The sequence below is a fragment of the Cebus imitator genome, unplaced genomic scaffold, assembly GCF_001604975.1.
Source record: "Cebus imitator isolate Cc_AM_T3 unplaced genomic scaffold, Cebus_imitator-1.0 Scaffold291, whole genome shotgun sequence".
Lineage (NCBI taxonomy): Eukaryota > Metazoa > Chordata > Mammalia > Primates > Cebidae > Cebus > Cebus imitator.
This window is the reverse complement of record NW_016107606.1, coordinates 2,732,194-2,754,652: the sequence shown is the minus strand read 5'-3', so window position 1 is coordinate 2,754,652 and position 22,459 is coordinate 2,732,194. Positions and strand designations below refer to the sequence as shown.

The following is a 22,459-nucleotide window of genomic DNA, read 5'->3' as shown; positions in this document are numbered from 1 at the left end:
ACAGGATTTTAATCCTACTCCATGGTGGAATTTCACTTGCTTTTATTTCAGAAGTCACAGAAGCAGCACTTCTTTCTCTGCCTTTATGTGCTGAAAAATATTGTTCTATAGAGGCCCCAAGGAAAGGGAGAGAAGAAACGTCATGCTTTAACCCCTCCCTAGAGTTCCTAATTATTTCTGAGCAAATCCAAACTGATGGTTTCATTTTTCTATGCTTGATTTGGAGAAAGATCCTGTTTTGACTCTGCTGCTGGAAGCACAGTGGCAGTGTGGTATTTGGTAAAGAGATATATCATGGACACTCAGGGCCTTAAATAACTGATGTTCAGTCACCAAAGAAATGATGCGGGATTTCTGGAAGTCTGTATTATCTGCTGTTTGTGGGAGCCATGAGTGTATTTGCATTGTAGCATTGCATCCATTGAACATCATCATGGGCCCACTAATTTCAGTGGAACCAGCAGTCTTAGTAAAAATGATATTTCTATCATCTAGAAAGAATTGAAATGAGAAGATTAGATGTAACTGATGAATCCCCCTGCCTCTGAAAACACAAGCTTTTTTAAAAAAAAAAAAGTCGGGAAAACTCCATAAGTATCTGTGAACTCATTTACCAAGTTAGTTGCTTTAGTTTAACATGATAGCTATATTATTTTTTAGAGAGTAGTAGAACCAAAACATGACAAATATTAAAGCTGAAACAGAGACTATCATGAGTATTTAGAGAACACACAACCATGTAGTGCTAATAGGATTTAGAAGAAATGCATCATTAGAGTTTTTAGCATCATGTATGAGATCTAATGAGTAATTTACTGCATTTTAAAAAAAAATTTTTCAGCAGTGATTGCAGGAAATAAAGCAGGCAGATATAATTTTTGGTTTTTAAAACATTTTTAGTGTATTTTCTTGAGTAATGCAACTGCTTAGGAATTTGAAAATGTCTTTTAAGAATATAGAAAAGAATCATCAATGCATGCTGAAACTAGTGAATGAAAATTTGACACATAATAAGATATTAACACAATCTAGATTACCTCTGCAGAAGATAGTTATGAATTACATAGGGTAAAGTAATAACTACCGTGGAAAACCTGGCTGATGATCTCTGGTGGATAGCAAGCACTACCTTAACCAAATGGTCAGAATTAGTATTGTCAATAGTGGAATTAGTCAACAACATGATTTGATATGCTGGGAAGAACTAAAAATCACCTCTGTAGTATCCCTGCCCTGAAGTACGTTAACTTTAATCCAAGCCTGAGGACACTCAGGCAAACCCAAATTGAGGGATGTTCTACAAAATAACTGGCTTGTAGTCTTAACAAATGTCAATGTCATGAAGTATAAAGACTCAGAAATGTTCCATATTACAGAAGACATGACAACTGAATGCAGAATTGGATTTTCTTTTGCTGTAAAGGACATTATTGGGTAACTGGTGAATCTCTGTAGGGTCTGTAGATTAGATTATTGTATCAATAATTATTTTCTGATTTAGATTACTGTAGTTATGTAAGAGAATTCCTTGTTTTGAGGACATACAGGCTGAAGTATTTCGGGCATGTCTGCAATTTACTTAATACATGATTTGTAAAAACAGAGTAAAGAATAAAGCAAATTTAATAAAATATAAACATTTGGGCAATCTGGTAAAATCTGGCTGCAGAGTATCTTGGAATTCTTTATATATTCTTGAAAGTTTTCTGTAAGTCTACAAGTATGTCAAAGTAAAAACATTTTTAAACACAAGGTATTATAGGCTAGCCATAAGAAGTGGTTTCGATGGGCTGGTGGTAGAGAATTATTTTCTCCTCATACAAGTACCTTTTCTCATTTTTATTTTATTGCAATATTTGTTTTGTAACGGAGTCAGATACCATAGCCACAGTACTCTCTGAGGATCTATACACACTGGGTCTTAAGTTATACTCATCATTTACAGGTTCTGAAAGTCCCAGGTTCAAAAACAAATCACATTAGAGCCAACTACAAGTTAGTGTTGTAGCATCTCTATGTATAAGACTAACTTGTAGTTGGCTATACAAAGATAGTCTCTGGCTAATTTGTTTTGTCATCAAGAAATTGAGAGTTATAGGAATGTGTGAAAGTAATTTTATTAACAATTTTCAGCCGTGTGATATTAGTATTATGCAGTGATACAGTGTTAAATTGGTGAAATGTAGCCCAGTGCAGAACCCTGCTCTGCTAATAGCTGTGTGTATTGCTTTGGTCCAGGTATTAACATGCAGATCCACTAAAGCTGAGGTCCCAGGAAACCTTCTTGGTGTCCTTAAGTAAAATATTTGTTTTACAAGCACATTAGAAAAAATAGAAAAAACCATTTGGGTTGGCGAGGTGGTTTGTGACTCTGGATTCTAAGAATCAGATGTAACTCTTCCTACTTTAGGGAAATAACTCTATGGCTTAAACCCCCACACACAGCATATGCCAGCAAGTATTCTTGCTTGGGTGGGTGTACACCCTGTGAGAGCACATGTTCTCAGCCTGGTGATGGAAAGAGGGATTTTCCCTGATTGATGAATCACTGCAAACCTGACACAGTTAGTGAATGGGCTCCTTAGTTCACCCACACGTGTTTTCTACTACTCACCACCAGAAGACTAAATGTTGAGCATGGAAGTAGTAAACTGAGGAGGCAAATATGTATCATTTAAAAATCAAGTCCAAGTGCTTTTCTGTATTTTCGTTAAATAGTGTCTCAGTCTGCTAAGCCTTCTGTGTTTTCCTTCCTTATCGATAAGATTTATTTGTATTCTGTATTGAAAGGAGAATTGTGACTGCCTTGCCCATCTTACACTGTCCCCCAAAGATATGCATCATGGCAAGGTGGTTGACAGGCAGAGAGGAATATACCTTGTTCCATGCCTTCCAGGTTAATCCTGAATAACATACCTTCAAACAATTGGCCCAGTGATGTCTTTGGCTCCACAAAGCTAATTTGGCCTTCAGTAGTGGTGAAGTGGTTAAGAGCTCAATTGTGATCTTTTTTTTTTTTTTCCTGCTACTGTTTCCATTCTTAGCTAAAATTGTGCTTTTGCTTTCAGGCCATAGTGTATGAAGGCCAAGACAAGAACCCAGAAATGTGCCGAGTCTTGCTCACACATGAGATCATGTGCAGGTAAGAAATATCTTGATCTCTCCCTTTAATTAGTACAGAGAAGATAAATTTGCATTTCAAATCGTGGTGAACTTTGGTCTTTTTTTTGGTAGACATTTATCTTGCTTCTATAGACAATCTAAAAAGAACTGTTAGATGTATTTGGTAGTAAAGTGTCAGGCATCACAGTAGTTCTCAATTATTTATTAGATTTCATCCTGAAAGACATACATTTCCATTTTGATATCACACTGTTAATGGGCACACAGTACTGCCTTACCCTTCTCTCTTAAAATCAAATAAAACAATATAACCCTTTTAGTGTTAATATATGCGCTCAACTGCATTGCTAGTAAAATGAGTAAGAGTTCTATTGATGTCAGCAGAGTCTTCTGTTTGGGTAAGACTTGAAAGTTATAGTTCCCCTTTCTAATCCTCCCACTTAAAAATCTGACTGTCCACACTTAAGCATCATTTCTTCTTAAATAGAATGATTGAATGTGGGTTGTGGGTTTTTTCCCCCCTTGCATATGACCTCTTAGTTACCCTATATATAACTCTGACAATGTAGCTAATATTTCTGAGATGTAGTGAGCTTTCAGAAGGATGGTAAAAATGAGCCCCTAAGAGGTATAAAATTCATGTGACCCCCCCTCCCCCACCATAAGTGTCTTTATTTTTGCCTGTAATCAGATGCTACATTTGAAAACAGGCAAGTAGACCAAATTAAATTCCATGGCCTCAACTAGGCTTTCCACATGTGAGGCAGTAGAGCAGGGAACAGCCCTTTAACTTGCATTCTTATTCTGCATAAAATAACACCAGCACTTTGCTCCCAATATATTCTGAATAATTGGATAAAGCATGAAGATGCCACTGTGCATCAGAGAAAGGCTACTAATTGCTTTGTTAACCATGCAGGCTCTTCCTGGCACAATGCTGGCCTGGCTGCTGACTATTACTGACCAATCCATTTAGGGGCTTCAGCTGCTGCCTCAGCACGGGAGGGCTATGTTCGCTGCTCATGGACTTGTGGGGGAAAGCAACCTTAAAACTCTACAGGTGGAAACAAAAAGGGCTTAATGTGCTTTGTGAGCGAAATCCCAAATACCACCTTCTTATACATCTACAATTATGTGTGGATATACAATTTTCATTTCTTACCTTTTAAAAAATATCTCTAACATCTTATTCTAAAATATATAAGAGTTTCACAAGTTTTCATTTCAGCGATTTGTAAAACGTGTTCATTATGAAAACAGGTTGTTTTTCTCTAATTTTAAAACAGTAGCAGAAAACCCCAAAAATATGACAATAGATTTCTTTATGAGATATTAGATAAAAATTAATGTTATATTGTGCATAACAATTCTGCAATAAAGCTGAGTTGCACCTTTCAGAATTGTGAGTAAAATTCATTTTGAAAAACATTAAAACATGACCTCTTTCTTCTTACAGTCTTTTTGACCATAGCTCTGTTTTGGCTTCTTAAAATTAGCACGTCATTAGAATGAATTTTCCATGTTGTACTACATGTGATTGTAGCAAAATAGGAAACAGACAGGAAGATGGATCTCAACCAATAGGCCAAATAATATCTATATTTCATAGATTTGCATCTCATATCTGCATATGTTTAGACTATGCTAGAAATCATTCTATTCTTAAAACACTTAAAGATATATTATGCCTTTCACACACAGCCTACCCTCTATTAATGCAGTTTATATTTTTCTTGTTTTTAAAATTCATTGGGCCAAAGTACTTTATTATGCTGGTTGGTGTGCTTTACTGCTGATGTTCTTTCTATTTTTCAGAAACATAAAAATAGCAAAAATAAAATTCTCAAGCCACTGAAGGCAAATGATGATGTTTGTACTGCGTGGCTAAGAGGGAAAAGCCATATTCAAAATGTCAACCTGCTAATGTTACAGATTACGGGTTTTCCTGGCTGCCTATAGATGTGTAAGGGGTACTGTTTGTTTACCAGGTCGCCATGACCCTATTACACAAACCTGTCATCTATTGTGTGGCTAACAGTCTTTTAAATTGCAAATCTGATGCTCTTTAGGGGGCTTCAGGAAAAAAATTCTCACTTTCCACACCATCCTATTTCTCTTGATTTCTTGCCTGTTGTAAGTGGAAGTTGGGATGTGCTGAATTTGCACCAGGGGTGCAAATGCAGGCTCAATTATAAGCATAAAATTAGAGTCTGTTCCCCATTAATCAGGCTGGCTAATTGCTATGCACCACCATTAGCCATATGGTGTGAAAGACAGCTTGCTCTCCCCAAGATGAAATTTCTTCATTGCAGACATGAAATAGTGAGGGCCCTGGATTTTAAAATAGCTTGTTTTAGATATTTAATTTCTAAACAACTTTCTGCAGTGCTTTCTATCAAAGCTAACAGCACAATAAAACTTTGCGTTGATGTCGTGAAAGCTGTATATTTATAGTATGTCGGCTGTGGTGAAGGAGACACAGAGAATTTAGATCGACAAGACAAGGCTTGGTATGATTCTGTTTTGTTGCAGGCAAAGGGGAAAAAAGAGAAAGAAAAAATGAGAAACACCAGAGAACTGTGTCTCAGTTGGTTGCAAATTTTAAAATCCATTGTGTTCTAAAAGGTGACCCCACTGTGTGGGCTGGTGAAGGGACTTGCCACCGTTGGATTATGTTATAATTATTATCACTCAGAGACAAAACCTCTTTGACTTGATGTGGAGCTCATTCTGTTAAATTCTAAGGGAGTCTCTGCCTTTTTGGTAAATTGGAACCTATCATATCAATCATCATTACATTTTGCTATACCCGGTCGCTACCCTCTTAAAATAATGTGGCCCCACACATGATTTTGTAAAGCATGATTCTAGAAGGGATTTGATTAAAAGGCATCCTGACATCCTGTGTTTAAATGTGGATGGAAAATAGGAACTATGCTTGGTCACTGAACCCAGAGCTCTGTTTAAAAAAGCACTCTTACCCTCATCAGCGTATGGTCTCTTATAGGACCATGAGTTCTCAGGGCTCCCTTAAGTTTCTTTTTCTTCCTTTCTCTTTTATTGGTTTGTTCTGATTCAATCCTTCAGATTCCCACTTAGGCATGGCTTCTTCAGGAAAGCATCCCTGGCTCTCAGCCTAAGTCAAGTCTCATTGTTACGTTGTCCTGTAAACAGTGGTCCCCTCTTATCCACAGAGGATATGGTGTGTGACCCACAGTGGACGCCTGAAACTGCAGACCGGACCAAACCTTACATATGCTACATTTTTTCTATACATATATGCCTGTGATAATGTTTAATTTATAGATTAGACATAAGAGATGAACAACAACTAATAATAAAATAGAACAATCATAACAACAACACACTGAATTAAAAGCTATGTGTATGTGATCTCTCTCTCAAAATATTGTATAGAATTCCAGCCCTTTGAGGGGTTATGGTGGGAGGATTGCTTGAGTCCAGGAGTTCAAGACTGGCCTGGGAAACATAGTGAGACATCCCCCCATCTCTATAAAAATTAGAAGAAAAATTAGCCAGGTGTGGTGCTCACCTGTATTCCCAGCTACTCAGGAGGCTGAGGTGGGAGGATCGCTTGAGCGCAGGAGATCCAGGCTGCAGTGAGCTATGATTGTACCACTGCACTCCAGCCTGGTGACAGAGTGAGACCCCATCTCAAAACAACAGCAACAACAATGTACTACTGGACCACAGGTAACTGAAACCATGGAAAGGAAAACCATGGATTAGGGGGACATGGATAAGCACAGTCTGCTGTGCTTGCCTTTCACAGCACTCAGAACACTTGTAATTTTGTGCCCACAATCTGTCTTCCTTTGCTGGACTGATTGTTCATTGAAGGCAGGGAAGTTACTGGGTGTTCCTCTGTCTTCAGTTGTCCTATTTGTGAAATGAGGGATAATATCACTCATCTCATAGGGTGGTGGTGAAGATTAAATGCAGTAATCCCTATAAATGCTTATTGCAGTGCCTTGACACACAGTAAGTACTGGATATCTATTTTTATTATTAATAGTAGGAGTATTTGTATTAATAGAAGCAGTAGCAGCAATATTTGCAGTGTGGGGCTAAGGACCTGGTGCACAGTTGCTCAGCATGAATGAGGATAAAAGAACATTGAATCAAAGTGAAACGTCTACTGAAACATTCATGTACTTTGTCCGTTCTAGTTGTGGTGCTTAAGGATATTTTCATTTATTCTTTTAGCACCTACTATGTGTAAAATACTCAAGAATAGAGAGCCAGAAAAGACTGAGTCCTGCAGTAGGGGAGCTTACAGTGTGGCCTGGGAGGTGATGTCTGTTGGCAGATAACGAGACTGCACTCTAGAAAGGGTTGAATGTGATAAAAGGTTGAGGCAAAGCGCTATGCCTGTTCAGAGAAGGGAGGGAATACTTGTAGCTGGGTAGCAGGGATAGGCAGAGGGAGTTTAGTGGGTGCCTGAAATGTCTGGGTATGTCTGTTGCAGTCCAGCCAAAATTTTTCTGTGGAGAGTCCTGCAGGTGGTTGGACCTGAGTTCTGATCTGGAAATAAAGTTATGGTTGAAGATAACTGACTTCAGAGGTCTTTTCCCAAGGGTAAGAGTTGAAGCTATGGGCTTAGATGGGATTGACAAGGGAGGGAAAGTAGAAAGAGAAGTCCTGGCTATATTCTTGGGGAATATACTCTTAGCAAGAAGGCAGGGTATGTTGGAGAGTCGGGAAAAAGAAGCTTGGGCATACAGAGCATAGAAATAAAAGGAGGAGCCTAGGTACAGTGGCTCATGTCTGCGATCCCAGCATTTCGGGAGGCCAAGGTGGGCAGATCGCTTGAGGCCAAGAGGTCAAGACTAGTCTGGCCAACATGGTGAAACCCCATCTCTACCAAAAATTACAAAAATTAGCTGGGTGTGGTGGCGCGAACCTGTGGTCCGAGGTACTTGGGAGACTGAGGCACGAGAATCTCTTGAATCTAGGAGGCGGAGGTTGCAGTGAGAGGAGATTGCACCACTGCACTCCAGCCTGGGGGACAGAGTGAGACGCCACCCCATCTCAAAAAAAATAATAATAAATAAATAAAAGGAGGGCGTTTGGGGAATCATATAGCAAGTACTAGAGAGATCCAGATGAACGTGAAGGCTGAGAAAGCACCAAACGGTCACTGGTAAACTTGAAGAGGAGATTCAAGTACACGCTGAGGGCCTGGATGCCTGTATTATGAGGTTGAAGTGGCAAGGAGTGATGGGGACTCTTAAAAAAAATGATGTCGGCAGTGAAGAAACTAACTCCGAGAAAAGAAAGAGTGTTCTTTTAAAATTTTAGACAATGGGAAAACTTGACGAAGTTTGCGAACTAAAGGGAAGAGTTAACCAGGGAGGGAGGAGTGGCAAATGCAAAACAGAGGAGGAGTCCTTGATGGGGCCTGTTGGGGAAGGCAGAAGGAGATGGACCTGTGAGCTCAGGAACTCTCCACAGAGAAATTTTGGCTGGACTGCAACAGACATACCCAAACATTTCATGCACCCTCTAAAATCCCTCTCCCTATTCCTCTATAACTCAAGTATGGTGTGATGAGGACAGATCACTTACTTTAAGACGTGGGAGGAAGATAGAGGCTAGAAAAGTCTATTTATGTAATGGCTTCTTTAAAATCAAGTCATCTTTATAACCATTAATAAGACTATTCAGATAAATCACAGTGCTCAGTCTCTAGCCACGTTAGGGAAATAGATAAGGCATCTTGTTTTTTACTGTAAAGCTTCAAGTTTGAAATGATGCTTTTCTCCAGTTGAGAAAGACCCTACTCACAGGAAAAGCTTGCATGTTCCAAAGATGGGGATCTGCCGATCCCATGACTGGGAATATTTAGGTGTTTATAGTTCTAGTTTATGAAGCTCTAGAAATATGCCATGTGTGTTAGACTGGTAAGAAAGAGATTCTAAGTTCGCTTTTCTCTGGATGTGCAGAGCTGTTTGGGAGACACACGATCCTGCTGAGGAAAGGGCTGCTGATTTCGGTCCACAGCTTACAGACCACACCAGATGCTGGCTGCCCATGCCTGGGACTGGCCACATCGTTCTCCTGTCACTGGGGTTGCAGGTTCAGAAGGGATGCAAACAGTGGCCTGCTTTTAAAATCTTGCCCGGGTGACAAAGCAAATTAGGAAACTCCAAGGCCCACAAGATGCCAGCATGAGAGCAAATCCCAAGTCTGTGCCTGGTACAGTGCCCAGCACACATAGTAGGAGCCTAAAAAATAGTGCTTTGAATGGATGAAGGTCCATCGGCCACACAGTAATGAGGACCTAATTATCACTGCGATTTCTTTGATTAACGCTGTCACTTTTCCTGTCAAGTGCTTTTGCATCTGCTTTATCTGAAGAATTGTTTCAGTATGAGCCCTCTTCTGCCTGAAACATAAGTGAATTCGTTCTCCTTTCAGCTTTTCCTTCGTGGTTAATGCCTCTCCAGAGTATAGTGGAGGTTGGTGTCCACTCTTGGTCCTTCTGAGATTAGCAGAAAGAACCACTGGCAGGAAAGAACATCGTGGGGACAAAGGAGAGGTCCTCGCTCTGCTTGGCTCCAGGAAGCCACAGGGGCCTTGATATCAGTTCAATCTACAAGAAGCCTTTCCTTCCCCCACTTGTGGTTGATTTTTAATTTTTAATCCAAAAGCATATTGCCATATAAAGCAGAACACTAGGCTGGGCGTGGTGGCTCGCACCTGTAATCCCTCCACTTTGGGAGGCTGAGGTGGGTGAATTGCTTGAGTCCAGGAATTTGGGACCAGCCTGGGCAACATGGTGAGACTCAGTCTCCACAAAAAATACAGAAAATTAGCTGGGAGTTGTGACATGTGCCTGTAGTCCCTGCTACTTAAGGGCCTGAGGTGGGAAGATCACTTTAGCCCTAGGAGGTTGAGGCTCCAGTGAGCTGAGCTAAGATCACACCACTGCACCCCAGCCTGGGTGACAGAGTGAGACCCTGTCTTCAAAAAGAAAAAAAGCAAACCACTGCAAAAGTATAAAAGTAAAATGCATATCTTCTATTCTTCCCCACTGCCTGTTCCACTCTATAGGTTCTCTTTGAAGTTCCTACGTTTAAAAAATATTTCCTGATGGCACAGGCTCAGTTCTAGTTGTGGGGGATATAGGGGTGAGAAAAACAGTCTAGGGCTGTCTTTGTGGGTCTTATATTCAGGTGAGAGAGACAATAAAAGACAAATGAATGTAAAATACAACATGGTGAGTGCTATGAAGAAAAGCCAAGCAGGGTAAGGAGCTAGAGTGCTCCGGGCGGTCAGGGAAGGCATTTCTAAAGCCGTGACATCATGCAGAGACTTGAATGAAGTGAGGGAGTGAGCCACACTTGTAAAAACCCTCTCTTTCCCTCCCTCTCTGCCTTTTGCCCTTTCCTGCTTTTATTTTTCTCCAAGAAATGGGGTTATACTCTGCATTGTATTCTGTAGTTTGGTTTTCTCAATTCACAATGTACTGTAGATTTTTTTCCATGAGAGTGCATCTAACTCTACCTTCTTTCTTTTTAATGCTGCACAGGATTCCATATACACATGTATGTGTACACACATTTGTGTGTATATATATATGTAGACACACACATAAATGTATACGTGGATGTCTATATAACAAGATCATACTGTAGACACACATCTGTGTATATATGTATCTAACAGGATCATACTGTAGACACTATTTTGTAGCAGATGTGATTTTGAGGTGCAGAACAGAAGCTGGAGTAGCCCATTTCAGGAATAATGACTATGTGATGTGATATGATCCAAGAAACAGGAAGCATGTTGGGCTATTTTTCATACTTGGCATAAAGTTTTCTCCATAAGTGGTGAGTAACCTCCAGCCCTTTATTCTTTTTCCTCTACTTTTCTTCATTCTGTCCATTTTATTTCTATTCTTCCTTTCCTTCTACACGTCTGCTCTTTGCATCTGCCTATTTCCCTGGATCCCTTAGAGAGGCATGCTTCAATTCGTCTGGCTGCTCTCAGGGGCATTTTTATTTTTAGATGACGGCCGTGTGTAAGTCAAAGGAAAAATCTCAGGCCTAGTATGGCATGCTTGGGGATGGTGGTTTGTTGTATGGGGTAAAGTGCATCTTCTTTCTACCAACAATGCCTGCCCAGAGGGTCATTTGACTTCTATTCTTCTGCATTGCATTTGCCCCCCAATATATAACATTCACTCATAAAATTATTCCTTCATTCATTTATTCAATCAATTAATATTTGAGCTTTTGTATTCTACCCCAGGCCTTATGCCACTCATTAGAAAAGTCAAATTGATAGTTTCTTCCTCTATGAAGTCCATGAGTTAAGGAAGAGAAGAATAGGAATGGGGAGAAAGGCAGTAACAAAAAATACACACACATACATGTAAAAATATAATTTGCAGGTGTTAAGTGCCTTACAAGGAAAAAAAGCCGGGAAGAACCTAATTTAAATTAAAGATCAGGTATCAGGCTAAACCTCTCTGGGGAAGGAGCTATAGGTTGAGCTCTGAGGGTGAGAAAAGGTTGGCTGACTAGAGAAGGTTGGAGAGGCCCACCAGGCAAGAGTTGACCAGGGTCTGGGCCCGAGGTCAGATTGAACAGGGCACACCTGAGAGGTATTGAAATGGGCCAGAGGGGTAGGAGGTTGGGAGGTGGTCTGGTATCACGTCATGTCATGGATTTGTTCTAAGTGCAGTGGGAAGCCATTAACAGGTCTTGGGCAGTGAGGTGGTCCAGTACCATTGACGTTTGGAAAAGCTCACTCTGGCTCTTGCAGGGGATCAGAGTGGAGACAGTGAGAACAGTGGGCAGCCACTGCAGAGTCCAAGGACTTGGATGGAGATGGTATGGTGGGCAAGGAGAGCATCAGATAGGTTGAGAAACAGACCCTTGTTCATGGTTGTCAGCAAGTAGGTTGGCGGAGTTCCTGGAAGACATTTCTCCCAGGCAGGTCTGTGGGTGCAGCTTGCATTGCCTACTTGCTGTTTTGAAAAGGAAAAGAAAGGAGAAATAGGTTTTCTTATCTGACGGTTTTCCTCCATGGGTAAAGGAGGCGTGGGCTCTGTTGATGGGCTGCCTTTGGAGACCTGCTGCTTCTGTAGAGCACAGGGCAGATTTGCTTGGACTTGAAGGAGAAGGAGACTGAAGGATGTGGGTGCAGGGGGTGATAATGATGTTTCACTGTAGCTTTAGCAAGGCCAGTCATGAAGCCGAGGCTTTATACCCTTATCGCCTCAATCCTGTTCCCTGGCATTTAGAGGCGAGTACTATAATTGCTCCATTTTACAGATAAGGAAACTGAGATTCTGTGAGGTAGATTGCGCTGCTCAAGTTGACACAGGCAGCTCTGTTAGATTTCAGAAACAGTGTTCTTAACCACTCTACTATCCTGACAAGCCCGTGAAATGTAGGTATAGAGGATCAGAGTTCAGGGATGAAGGAGTTACATTTTTCTGTATTTTCTGGCATGCATTTCAACTGCTTGTACTTTCCACTGCTTCAACTACATGCTGCTTTGTCTGTCTCTTAGGTATTGAGATACTTGGAGTTTTCTATCTCCAAAGTAGCAGTATATAGCAGAACTCAGGCCTGGAGGAAACGGTTCCCTCTGAATCAGAAGGTGAAAGGCTATAAAGTGCACAGAGTGGTTTTCGCTGAGGCTTAGACAAAGGAGAGGCAGTTCTTACACTTACTCTCTGAAGATATGAGAGAAAAGCAGAAGTGACACCAAGAGTGGAAACTTACTCTCTTCTCAGAGACACAGTTATGGCAAGGAAAGAGACTTTCCAATTTTGGTGAAGGACTCCCTACGCAGAAGTATATTTCTGGGTCCTGAAGATGAAGTTCAATATTTGGTTCTCTCCACAGCCCTCTAAATTTAGGCTGTATGATTCACGAAGTTGCAAGTGTGCATGTATGTGTATGTGTCTTTGTGTGTTCACGTGTGTGTAAGAGCAAGAAGTGCCTATTTTGCTTGTGGTGCCTGGTGAAATATAACTTTTGGAGGACCTCCCTCCCCATCGGCTTCACTGCTTTTATAAGTGAGCTGCTGGTGCAAATCTTGTTTATATTCGCAAACAAGTTTCAGATGAATCATTTTCTGTTGACCGTTGTATTTTCAAAAACACGAAATTTTTACCCTTTAGAAGCATCTCAGTTTTTAAAAAAACTGGCAGCCACAACTAGCGGGTACTTTTCGAGCCCATAGGCTGTTCCTTCTCTAATATAAAGAGCGTCCGCTCACTGGGCTATGCTAGCCATTGCCTCCACTGTCCATATGCCCCCAGAAAACTTAAGTGATGCCAGAGTAGGCTTTTATAGCCAGAGGAATGTGAATCTCCACTTTCTTTTATCTTGCCTCTTCCTTAATTATTGTGTTTTACCTTTATTCTCATGAAAATGGTTCAAAAGCAAACAGTTCCAGCTGTAGGATTTTTGGAAAGGCTGTGGTTGAAGGAAATGCTGCCCATAAAGGAGAAAAGAGAAGAAAAAGGAATCCATTTAATACAAAATGACTGCAGGGGGAGAAATCACTCATTCCTCATTATTGATGCGTTCCACACAATTAGTGTGATCTTGAGGGAAGAACGTTTGAGCCACCCACAACCTCGAATATTCTCATTGGGTAGATGTAATAATAGTGCACTTCACAGTGAACTCTGCCAGCACCGCGGGCAGTGATGGGGAGACCCCATCTTGGGGCTCTGAATCTTGTCTCTGGGAGAGCCCCTCTCCCTGGCCTCTTTCTTTGAGCAGAGAGAGGTTAAGCCTGGCCATTAACCCATAGGTGACCCAAATAGAATTTTCTGTCCCAGGGATCCGTTGATTGCCAGGTATGGCTTTGTGGTAATTCTAGCATTTGCAACCCAGCAATTTGAGCCTTCTGTCTGCCTAAATGATGATTTTACATTGTAATGGTTGTACTAAATCCTTTTGCTTTTGCTCCATAGCCGCTGTTGTGACAAGAAAAGCTGTGGCAACCGAAATGAGACTCCCTCAGATCCAGTGATAATTGACAGGTAGGGACCACTCTTCTTTCACTGGATTCTTATTCCTCATTATAATGAAACACCTGCCCTTGTGCTGCTCATGGGTGAGGGTTAGGAATGCATGTGGCCGAAATTTGCCTTTTGGTCATGACTGACGCTGAGCTGAGCGATTTTGATTCCTGGGAAAGCCATGTGGAATGTTCTTTTAGAGGCCTGTTCCTTGGATTGCTCCGGTTTTTGTCTGATTCATGCTCCTAAAGGAATATATTTTTTCTTTCCTGACTTTCTGTGGCTCAATCCTCATGCTGTGCCGGGAAGCTTCAGAAATAAAATAATAATAGTTTGTGATTTATGAAATGTGGTTGGGTGCTTATAAATATTTAACTTTTATTTGAAAAATGTTTGAATCATTATCACTTTTAGCTACAGTAGTTCTGTTGGATGTAATCCATCTACATTTTAAGGTTTTATTTATGCATAAAAGCAGTTTAAAGAGATCTGTGAATCAAGATTTTCTACTGTTATTTGCCGGGTTTGATTGCAGTAGGAGACTGTATTGTAAGTTGATTAATTTATCCTACTTGTCTTAATTATTGTGTTTTTAAACAGATCCATATTACTAATCTGATATGACCAAGTAAATCACTGTAGAACAATAAATCTGTTTTAGTTGTTTGGTGCAATTTCGAGTCAGTATGCACGTATTATGCAAAGTCGCATTCCAAATATTCATTTTACGTTTTAATTATTGAAATTCATTGTATGGAAACATGTATGATAAACCATTCGTTACATAGCATTGCTCATTGAGAGTTAAATGGCCTGGAAGGTTTATAGATACTGTCAATTGTCAGCTAGGAAAGGAGCTAGCATCTTGTACTAGCTGGAAAAAGAGTCTTGCCAATAAGACTGACTGATCCCTCATTGAGGAAATCAACGGCTGAACAAAAGTCCCTTTTAGGGTTTTAGCAATATTGATTTTTGACAACAACAACAACAAAAGAAAAAAGAATCTGTCTTTCTACCTTTTTTGGGCTTGTGTTATCATTTTCCAGTTAACAACAACAACAAAAAACAAGATGTGTACTTTGCTTCATCATAATTTATGTCAAAAGATCAATTGTTGATTTGGACTTATGTGAGTCTTCAGGCTTAAACCCAGTTGATTGCCAAGTAGCTTTATAAAGGTTACATTTCAATGAGATATTTTAACTAAATATTTCTCACTAATATTCACTCAATATATCTATTTTTGCTTCATATAAGAGTACTAGTACATTTGATTCAAAGGTAAAAGATGTGAAAGTTTAATGTATGGTGATGTGTGTGCTACGTATAGAATTAGGATCGCATGTTTATCTACAAAAGCAGATAGACTGTTCATGTAATTGCTTTTTCTGTGACTGAAGGTAAAAGTCTCCAAATGAATAAGGTCAAAAGTAAATTTACCCTTTATGCTGGTTTGCTTCATTTAAATGTACCTCTCCAAAATATCATTTGTTATTTTCAGCATTTTTCTTATTCCTTTGTTAAAAAGAAAGTGTACTGATCAAAGGACCAGCCCAAATATTCCCCCAAACTTTGAAACTATAAGCATTTTGTTCTGCCATACAGTTCCTTTTGGTTTAGATGATGACAAGAACTTTACCTTGCCACCCTCAATGAAAACACTTTTTTTTTTTTTTTTTTTTTTGCCTGTGAATGGGTTAAGCTTTTAAGTTCTTCATTTGGTTTTAAGCTGTGACTCTGATATAGAAGGTTGATATGACTGTGGTTTGAATAACATTTGATTTTGACCTGTTCCTGTGGGTTGCGATGGCATAAGAAACTTGACTCAGCAGCGCTGTAATTAGCCCGGCCCCTGTTTTTGAAATAGGATTGTGTTACCTGGATTGCATTAGTGTGGCTTCTATTGTTGCCGCCTTGCATCTGTCCCAGAAGGGTACTTAAAACCTTTTCTTGGCTGGGGTAGTTCAAACAATTTAGGCAAAATAAGTATGCACTTTATGCTGTTGGTGGCTTCAGAGATATTACTCATGACATTTATCCTTTTCATTTTTTCCCCCTTTTGGTTTGACAAAGTAGAAAACTGTGTGCAGCCAATCTTGGTCTCCTCAGATAGAGTACTTTAAAAACAGCTGAAACTCAGTGTATGTGCACAAGCCCCACAGCATATGTTTATTCTCTGGCTGTTGCCATTGTCTCTGATGAACTATCTTTTCATTCAGTGATGCCAGTTGATATGCAAAACCCCATTTAGCTATTTTTATTTGCATCTGAGTTTTCAGAATTTATTTGTCCTTCAGGCTGCCAAAGGTTTTAAAAACTCCAGTCCTGTCTGTGCTGATATGTGAAACTTCCATTTTTAACAATGAGAGAAGAGAATAACAACAAGAAAAGAGCTTATGCAAGAAAGAGCAAAATAGAAAAGATTTTTCAATTCCATAAAATTGCTGCAAAGGGGAAAAAATGATGGCAACCGTGTTTGAATTTCATAGTTTCCAATTTAATTCTATATTACTGATTGCATAATATCTGTGTTACGTGCTTAGGGTTTGATTTGCTTTCAGATTTATGGATGTGAATCCCTGAATATTTTGTAAAAATAGGCTATGAGGCCTGAATTGAGCAGCAATAGTAACTGTTTTCAAAAGATGCATACAATATGTAATTACAGAGCTGAGGGTACAGGTAATCCTTACGTTAGGATTTAGCGTAGTTTTAACACGCAGTCAACTTTTGAGCACCAATAATTTTTAGCTCTCTTTGCTTGTCCTTCAGAATTTGGGAGAACACTGCTATTTTTATCAGTCAAAAGACTTTTAGCAGTGGTTATTCAGGAAAACTATTTATAGGGTAGAGAGAAGAGGCTTTTTTCTGGTCATAGTGCAATCATGCAGGGCAAGCTATTTCTGTGTTAAATTTTGGCTGTATTATTTGCTGCCAGTGACTTTGGGACATCAGCCTGGCATATTCTATCAAAAAAAAATGGAATTAACAAAATCAGCAGTTGCAAACTGATTTAAAAAATGGGCTTCTATTATATTTCATCCTTATGGCATGCACAGACTAAGAAAAATATGACCCCAATTCTTTTTACAGTCATGACAATTTGTCAAGTCACTTCAAAAAAGTGTATAGAAAATTTGCTGTAAATGTAGGAAGCGAACATCTGGAGTTGAATGCCAGGTTGTTTCTGTGTGATGCCAAATAGCTTGATTAAGAAGCACAGAACCCAGCCTGCACTCAATGATCCAGATATTTGGGCTGCATAGAGATGGGAAAAGTGTTATGTTTAATAGCAAATGACCAGGAACTAATAACAGCAGATTTCATTATTTTTGAGGTACAGAGCTATGAGTGGTAATTATTGTTAAAGTAAAAAGCAAAAAATGACTTCTAGTTATTGAATTAAGGTGGAGATTGATTTAACATATTCACACAATAACTAATATTTGAATTTAAAAGGTTTGCAATAAACTTCATGTTTAGAAAATGAATAAATAGTAGTTTTATTACCACATTGGATATCCTTGTGTCCTAACCTTTTTCCTTGGAGTTATCTTAGTTCAATAAATAAAACCTCATTAGACTATTCCCATTTCAACGAGTTTATTAAATTTTGCAGGAGTAATTAGCATAAGCTGTGCTAATTTTTCTGGAAGACTAATGAGGGAGGTTCTTAATTAGGTTTACTTTGTAAGAATCAGAAAAGACGATAATGACAAAAGTCACATAGGGTAGTCTGAATTGGGAACCCAGTTTTTCTGCATCTATAAAAAAATCACTTTCTTTATGGAAACTTTTAAATAAATGTTTGAACTCAATGTATTAAGTATGCAGACTGTTATTCCCTATCTAGTTACGATGACCATTCATTCTTGATTTGCTTCCCAAAACTCTTCATTTTCCTAAACTGTCTTTGAGCAATGACATAGATGAATACAGATGGTCTTACAAAAACATTTCTTTCTCCAAAGTATGCTATAGGGTTCTTTTCACATAGAGCCCTGAAGTTTCTGGCTAGACTTTTGTTGTTTATTTGCAGTGGGGCAGGATAGGGGGCAGCTCATTGTTTGTTTGTTTGTTTTTTCAATTTAGAATTAGTGTGATTGATGAAATGGATCACTAAGTAAGGGTGACAATGTGAGCATCATTCCTTATGCTATGAATCCTTACCTGTTAACAAGTGGATTTTTTTTTTTTTTTTTTTTTTTTAGTAGATGGCAACACTAAAGGATGAAATTCCATCTCAAATTATGTTCTCCTATTGGTGTAAATGTAGACCTACTTTTTAAAGGATATAATGTAGCTCCAGTAACCCAAAAGTTTTGGGTTCCTCGAAGCCGATATTTAAAATGTGGATGTTAAAAGCCTGTCAACCTCTAAGAACCTTTGTAAGAATCAGAACGTCTAAGAATTTTGAGTTTGTTTGTTGTAATCTTAACAGAATTGCCATGCCTTTTTCCCCCCCATTTATAAGAATTCCTATATCTAGGTGTATAGCTATGGGATGTAGGTCTTGATGTGACATTAAAAAAAATACACAAATTTTGTAAAATGAAAAACCTTGTCTGTTTGGAGTTACTTCAGGTCACACTTACCCAAGGGTCTCCTATAAAGGAAAAAAATGCCTATATTTGTTTTTTCCAGGCTTGTCTAAAGATCTTCCACATCTAGATCACTTCCATTTAGGTAACATCAGCTGGGTTTGTTTTATGATTGTCTGAAATAGAATGTTCAGTAATGAAAATATTAGAATGCCCATTTGCCTGTTGATTTATATGATGTACATCATATAAACAGAAAAACTTAGCCATGTTAGGGTTGCTCAGATAAACACGTTTATTGAAGATTCATTCTTTTTCTAAGAGAAGTAAATTCTGTGGTAAGACTTTCCAGAAAAGTGCAGTCACTAAGCTAATTTTCTTCATTAGATTGACCCCAATGTATTTATATATTTGCCCATCTGTATAATAGGAAAACAATAGAAAAACTTTAGAATTAGGAGAGATCTATCTGTCTATCTATCTATCTATCTATCCATCCATCTACCCACATACTTTTTATCATTGGGTCAGGTGTGATACTTATTTGCCAAGGATTGTAAAGGCATCTGGGCCTTTCAACTATCAATGGCTTTCTCCTGTCTTTTATAATCAGAGGCAAATTCCAAAATTTATTTCTTTTGTTATCCACATAAAGTCCTCAACTAACATAAACATAAATGCATACTTTTATTAAAGTTACAAATGAGGCTTTTAGCCAGAGTTTCATGATTTCATTTCAATGCCCTTTCAACTCTTATTATTTTGGTCTTCATCCAGTTTTTAAAAAGACCAACCACCACCGGTGCGGAATCATTCTGCTCTAGACACAAATGGCTGTCTGGGGCATGAAGAACCAGAGGTGTAAATGCATTTCTCAGCATTCTGATAAACCTTTTATACCACCTGATTTTGTAACCTTGACTGCTTGGTTAAAATAAAAGAAGGAGGAATTCACTCTTTAAAATTGCCCTAGGCAGGATAATGACTGTGTTTTTGGTTGGTTTGAGAGGTTTGCATTTTTTCAAAAGTGAAAAGCCAGCATTGACACTGAGCATGAATTTATGGCTGTTTATTAACCCTAGTGTGTTTAAACATTTGTTTTCTCAGTGGGAATTCATATGTGATTATTAGCAATGAGACTTATGTGAATGAGTATCATTCTAAATTTTATCACATATCAGATAATTTCGTTTGACTATGAGATGAGCCCTGTACGTTTCTGTGCAGTTTGCTACTGTGATAAGAAAATAACTAATACAATAAGCTAATAGCAGTCTATATTCCATTCGCTATCCACTATTCCCAAATATACAACCAAGATACATTAAAATGCATTTCGAATATGCTGACAATGTATCATAATGCAAAGTACTTTTACATGGGATGATATTATTGCAGACACTGTATAATGAACAACAGTGGTTTTCCTGTAAAGGAAATAATGGCAGCAACTTCCAAGAAATGTATTTAATGGAGCTTCAGAGAATCGGCAGTGTGTATGGATAGCATGGCTGGGGTGTCAGCCAGTGGTGTAGGTTTTTAATCCCATGTCATCATAACTTTGCTTTTGTAACAGTTCTGGAAAAATACAGAAAAGTAGCACAAAGTCTCCTGTGTGTCCCATTAGCAGCTATGCACAATCATTTTGTGATGAGAATGTAGCACTATGTTAAACATGCTTTTACTTTCCTAAAAGAAGTTGCTTAGAACGGGGGAAGAAACTCTCTCCAAGTTTAACTCTCCATTGATAAATTCCCCTCATTTCCTCATTTCTCTCTACTGCCAGCACCCTGCTAGCTCTAATAAAAATTGACCAGATTTTAAAAACTCCATTTAGAGGTTCCTGCATAAAGAGATGGTATTTTGGTCATTTTAATTTGCATGAGATGTTATCTGAAATAGACTACTAATTCTTCCTTCTCACAGCCCCCCATCCCATTCTTCTCTTTACAAACCTATGTAACTATATACTGTCCAGGACAATATAAAAGTAACTTCAATACTCCTGTTGCAATCAATGAAATATGGTGAACAGTACAAATTTGTCTTTAATTGCTCCCTGCCTTTTAAGGTGTGGGTAGATTAAGACAAGTCTCCCTTGCAAACTATTTCTCCAGTTACAAGTCTTTGTCCAAAAGCAAACGAAGGTTTTAATGTTACAGTACTTATTATAATAGAATTTTAATTACCCTAATCCTGCTAAAGTGTGAAGCTCTGTGTGTGTGTGTGTGTGTGTGTGTGTGTGTGTGTGTGTGTGCGCGCGCGCGCAGACGCGCATGTATTCCTAATAAGGAGAGGAGTCAGGCAAAATCTCTGTTACATTTTTCATGGGTGGGGCAGGGGGTGTCACATATGTTAAATGATGCAAACTTAAGTAAACTAATTCTGAGGAAGAACAGGCCATTGGTGTTCCATCTATGTAATGTGTACTCCACTTTCAATGGGAACAGAGTTGTCTTCTGTGTGCTTTAAGAATTTTTATTTTTGAAAGTGAAGTGCTTGGTTCCAGTTGCAAACATGCCCTAAAACCTACTTGTAATGACTGAACTAGACAAGCTGGCAAATTATATAGCTTGATCCTACACAATAACCTCCAAATGGGCACTCAGTAACTATACCATCCTGCTAACTGTTTGAGGCACAATAGTTTTGTAATATAATATAAAGTAATGGTGTTAGCCAACACATCTTTAATAAGATATTGTTCATGCCTTTGCCATATGCTACAGAGCAGCCTCTCACTCGGTGGGCCTTTTGATTCCTCTCAATAAGATTATTTCAAATACTCTAATCCTGAATCATTGACATGAATACAAAAGCCTAGTGACATCTAATAGATGCCTCTTAGCTTTGCTTTTCCTCTTGTTCCTTTCCTTTTTCTTCTCTTTTTACCTGACAAAAAGCTTATAGACACTTGGGCTCTGTCTCTCAGTAGCAGCATGGGGGGCTCCTCATGAAATATAAAGGGGGAAAAAGGACTGACAGAGGCCCGATAAGCTACAGAGTGAAGGGCCATAGATTAAAAGTAAATGCCAGTAAATCCTACCCTGTACACTCACTTGTTCTTTTATTGTTTTCTTTAACACTTTCAGAGCCAGGGCAGGGAAAAAGCAGAAAATAGTAATTAAGCTGCTCATGTGCATTTTTAATCTGGACACTGTCACTATTATACATATTTTGTGGGGCGTTGACAACATTCTCAAATTTTGGTTCATTAAAGGTTGTGGCGGTGGTGTTTTTATTTTTAAAAAATGCCCCTTTGATCAATATCAAGAATCCCTCAGAAACTTTTTTTTGCTCATTTGCTGCTCAGTTGACTAAATATTGATACCATGGGTGAGTAGGAAGAGCCCTTCCGTAGGGTGTGAACACTGGGGCTCAGGACATGACATCTTCAAGGCGGAAATAACTTTTTTTTTGTTTTCTTTTTTAATCCATGAATTGAAAATTGTCAAAGTGAAATGATAGGCTATTTTGTTTCATGACATCAGCTGCTTCTTTTTCATGTGGTGCTGCTCCCTGCCAGTGCCGTGAATTCTCTGCCTGTGCCGGGTGGTGCACGCGACTTAGACTCTGTTGGTGCACGCCGAGGAGTCAGGAGCCCAGCTGGGTAACCTTTCTAGTGGTCAAAAGGTTGTTCCCTCCTCTACCTTCCTGAAGCAACCATGATTTGACTAAAGCTCTTCTTCACTCCATCTGAGTATCAGAGAGCCATGCTGCTTGCAATTTATTGTTTTCCAGAGGTAAACTATTGAGATGAAATTTCCCCGTGTGTTTT

At 39.0% G+C, this 22,459-nt stretch overlaps 1 protein-coding gene across 8 annotated transcripts in view; it reads left to right on the top strand.

Annotated features, from left to right (window-relative positions):
• The window catches only part of EBF1 (EBF transcription factor 1), a 407,240-nt gene that overhangs the window by 11,726 nt on the left and 373,055 nt on the right, over window positions 1-22,459 (top strand). For all 8 annotated transcript variants that reach the window (XM_037729062.1, XM_037729064.1, XM_017502096.2 and 5 more), the window contains exons 5-6: window positions 3,069-3,142; window positions 14,093-14,161. In XM_037729062.1, coding sequence (XP_037584990.1) covers window positions 3,069-3,142; window positions 14,093-14,161 — 143 coding nt within the window. The remainder of the gene's footprint in view (window positions 1-3,068; window positions 3,143-14,092; window positions 14,162-22,459) is intronic.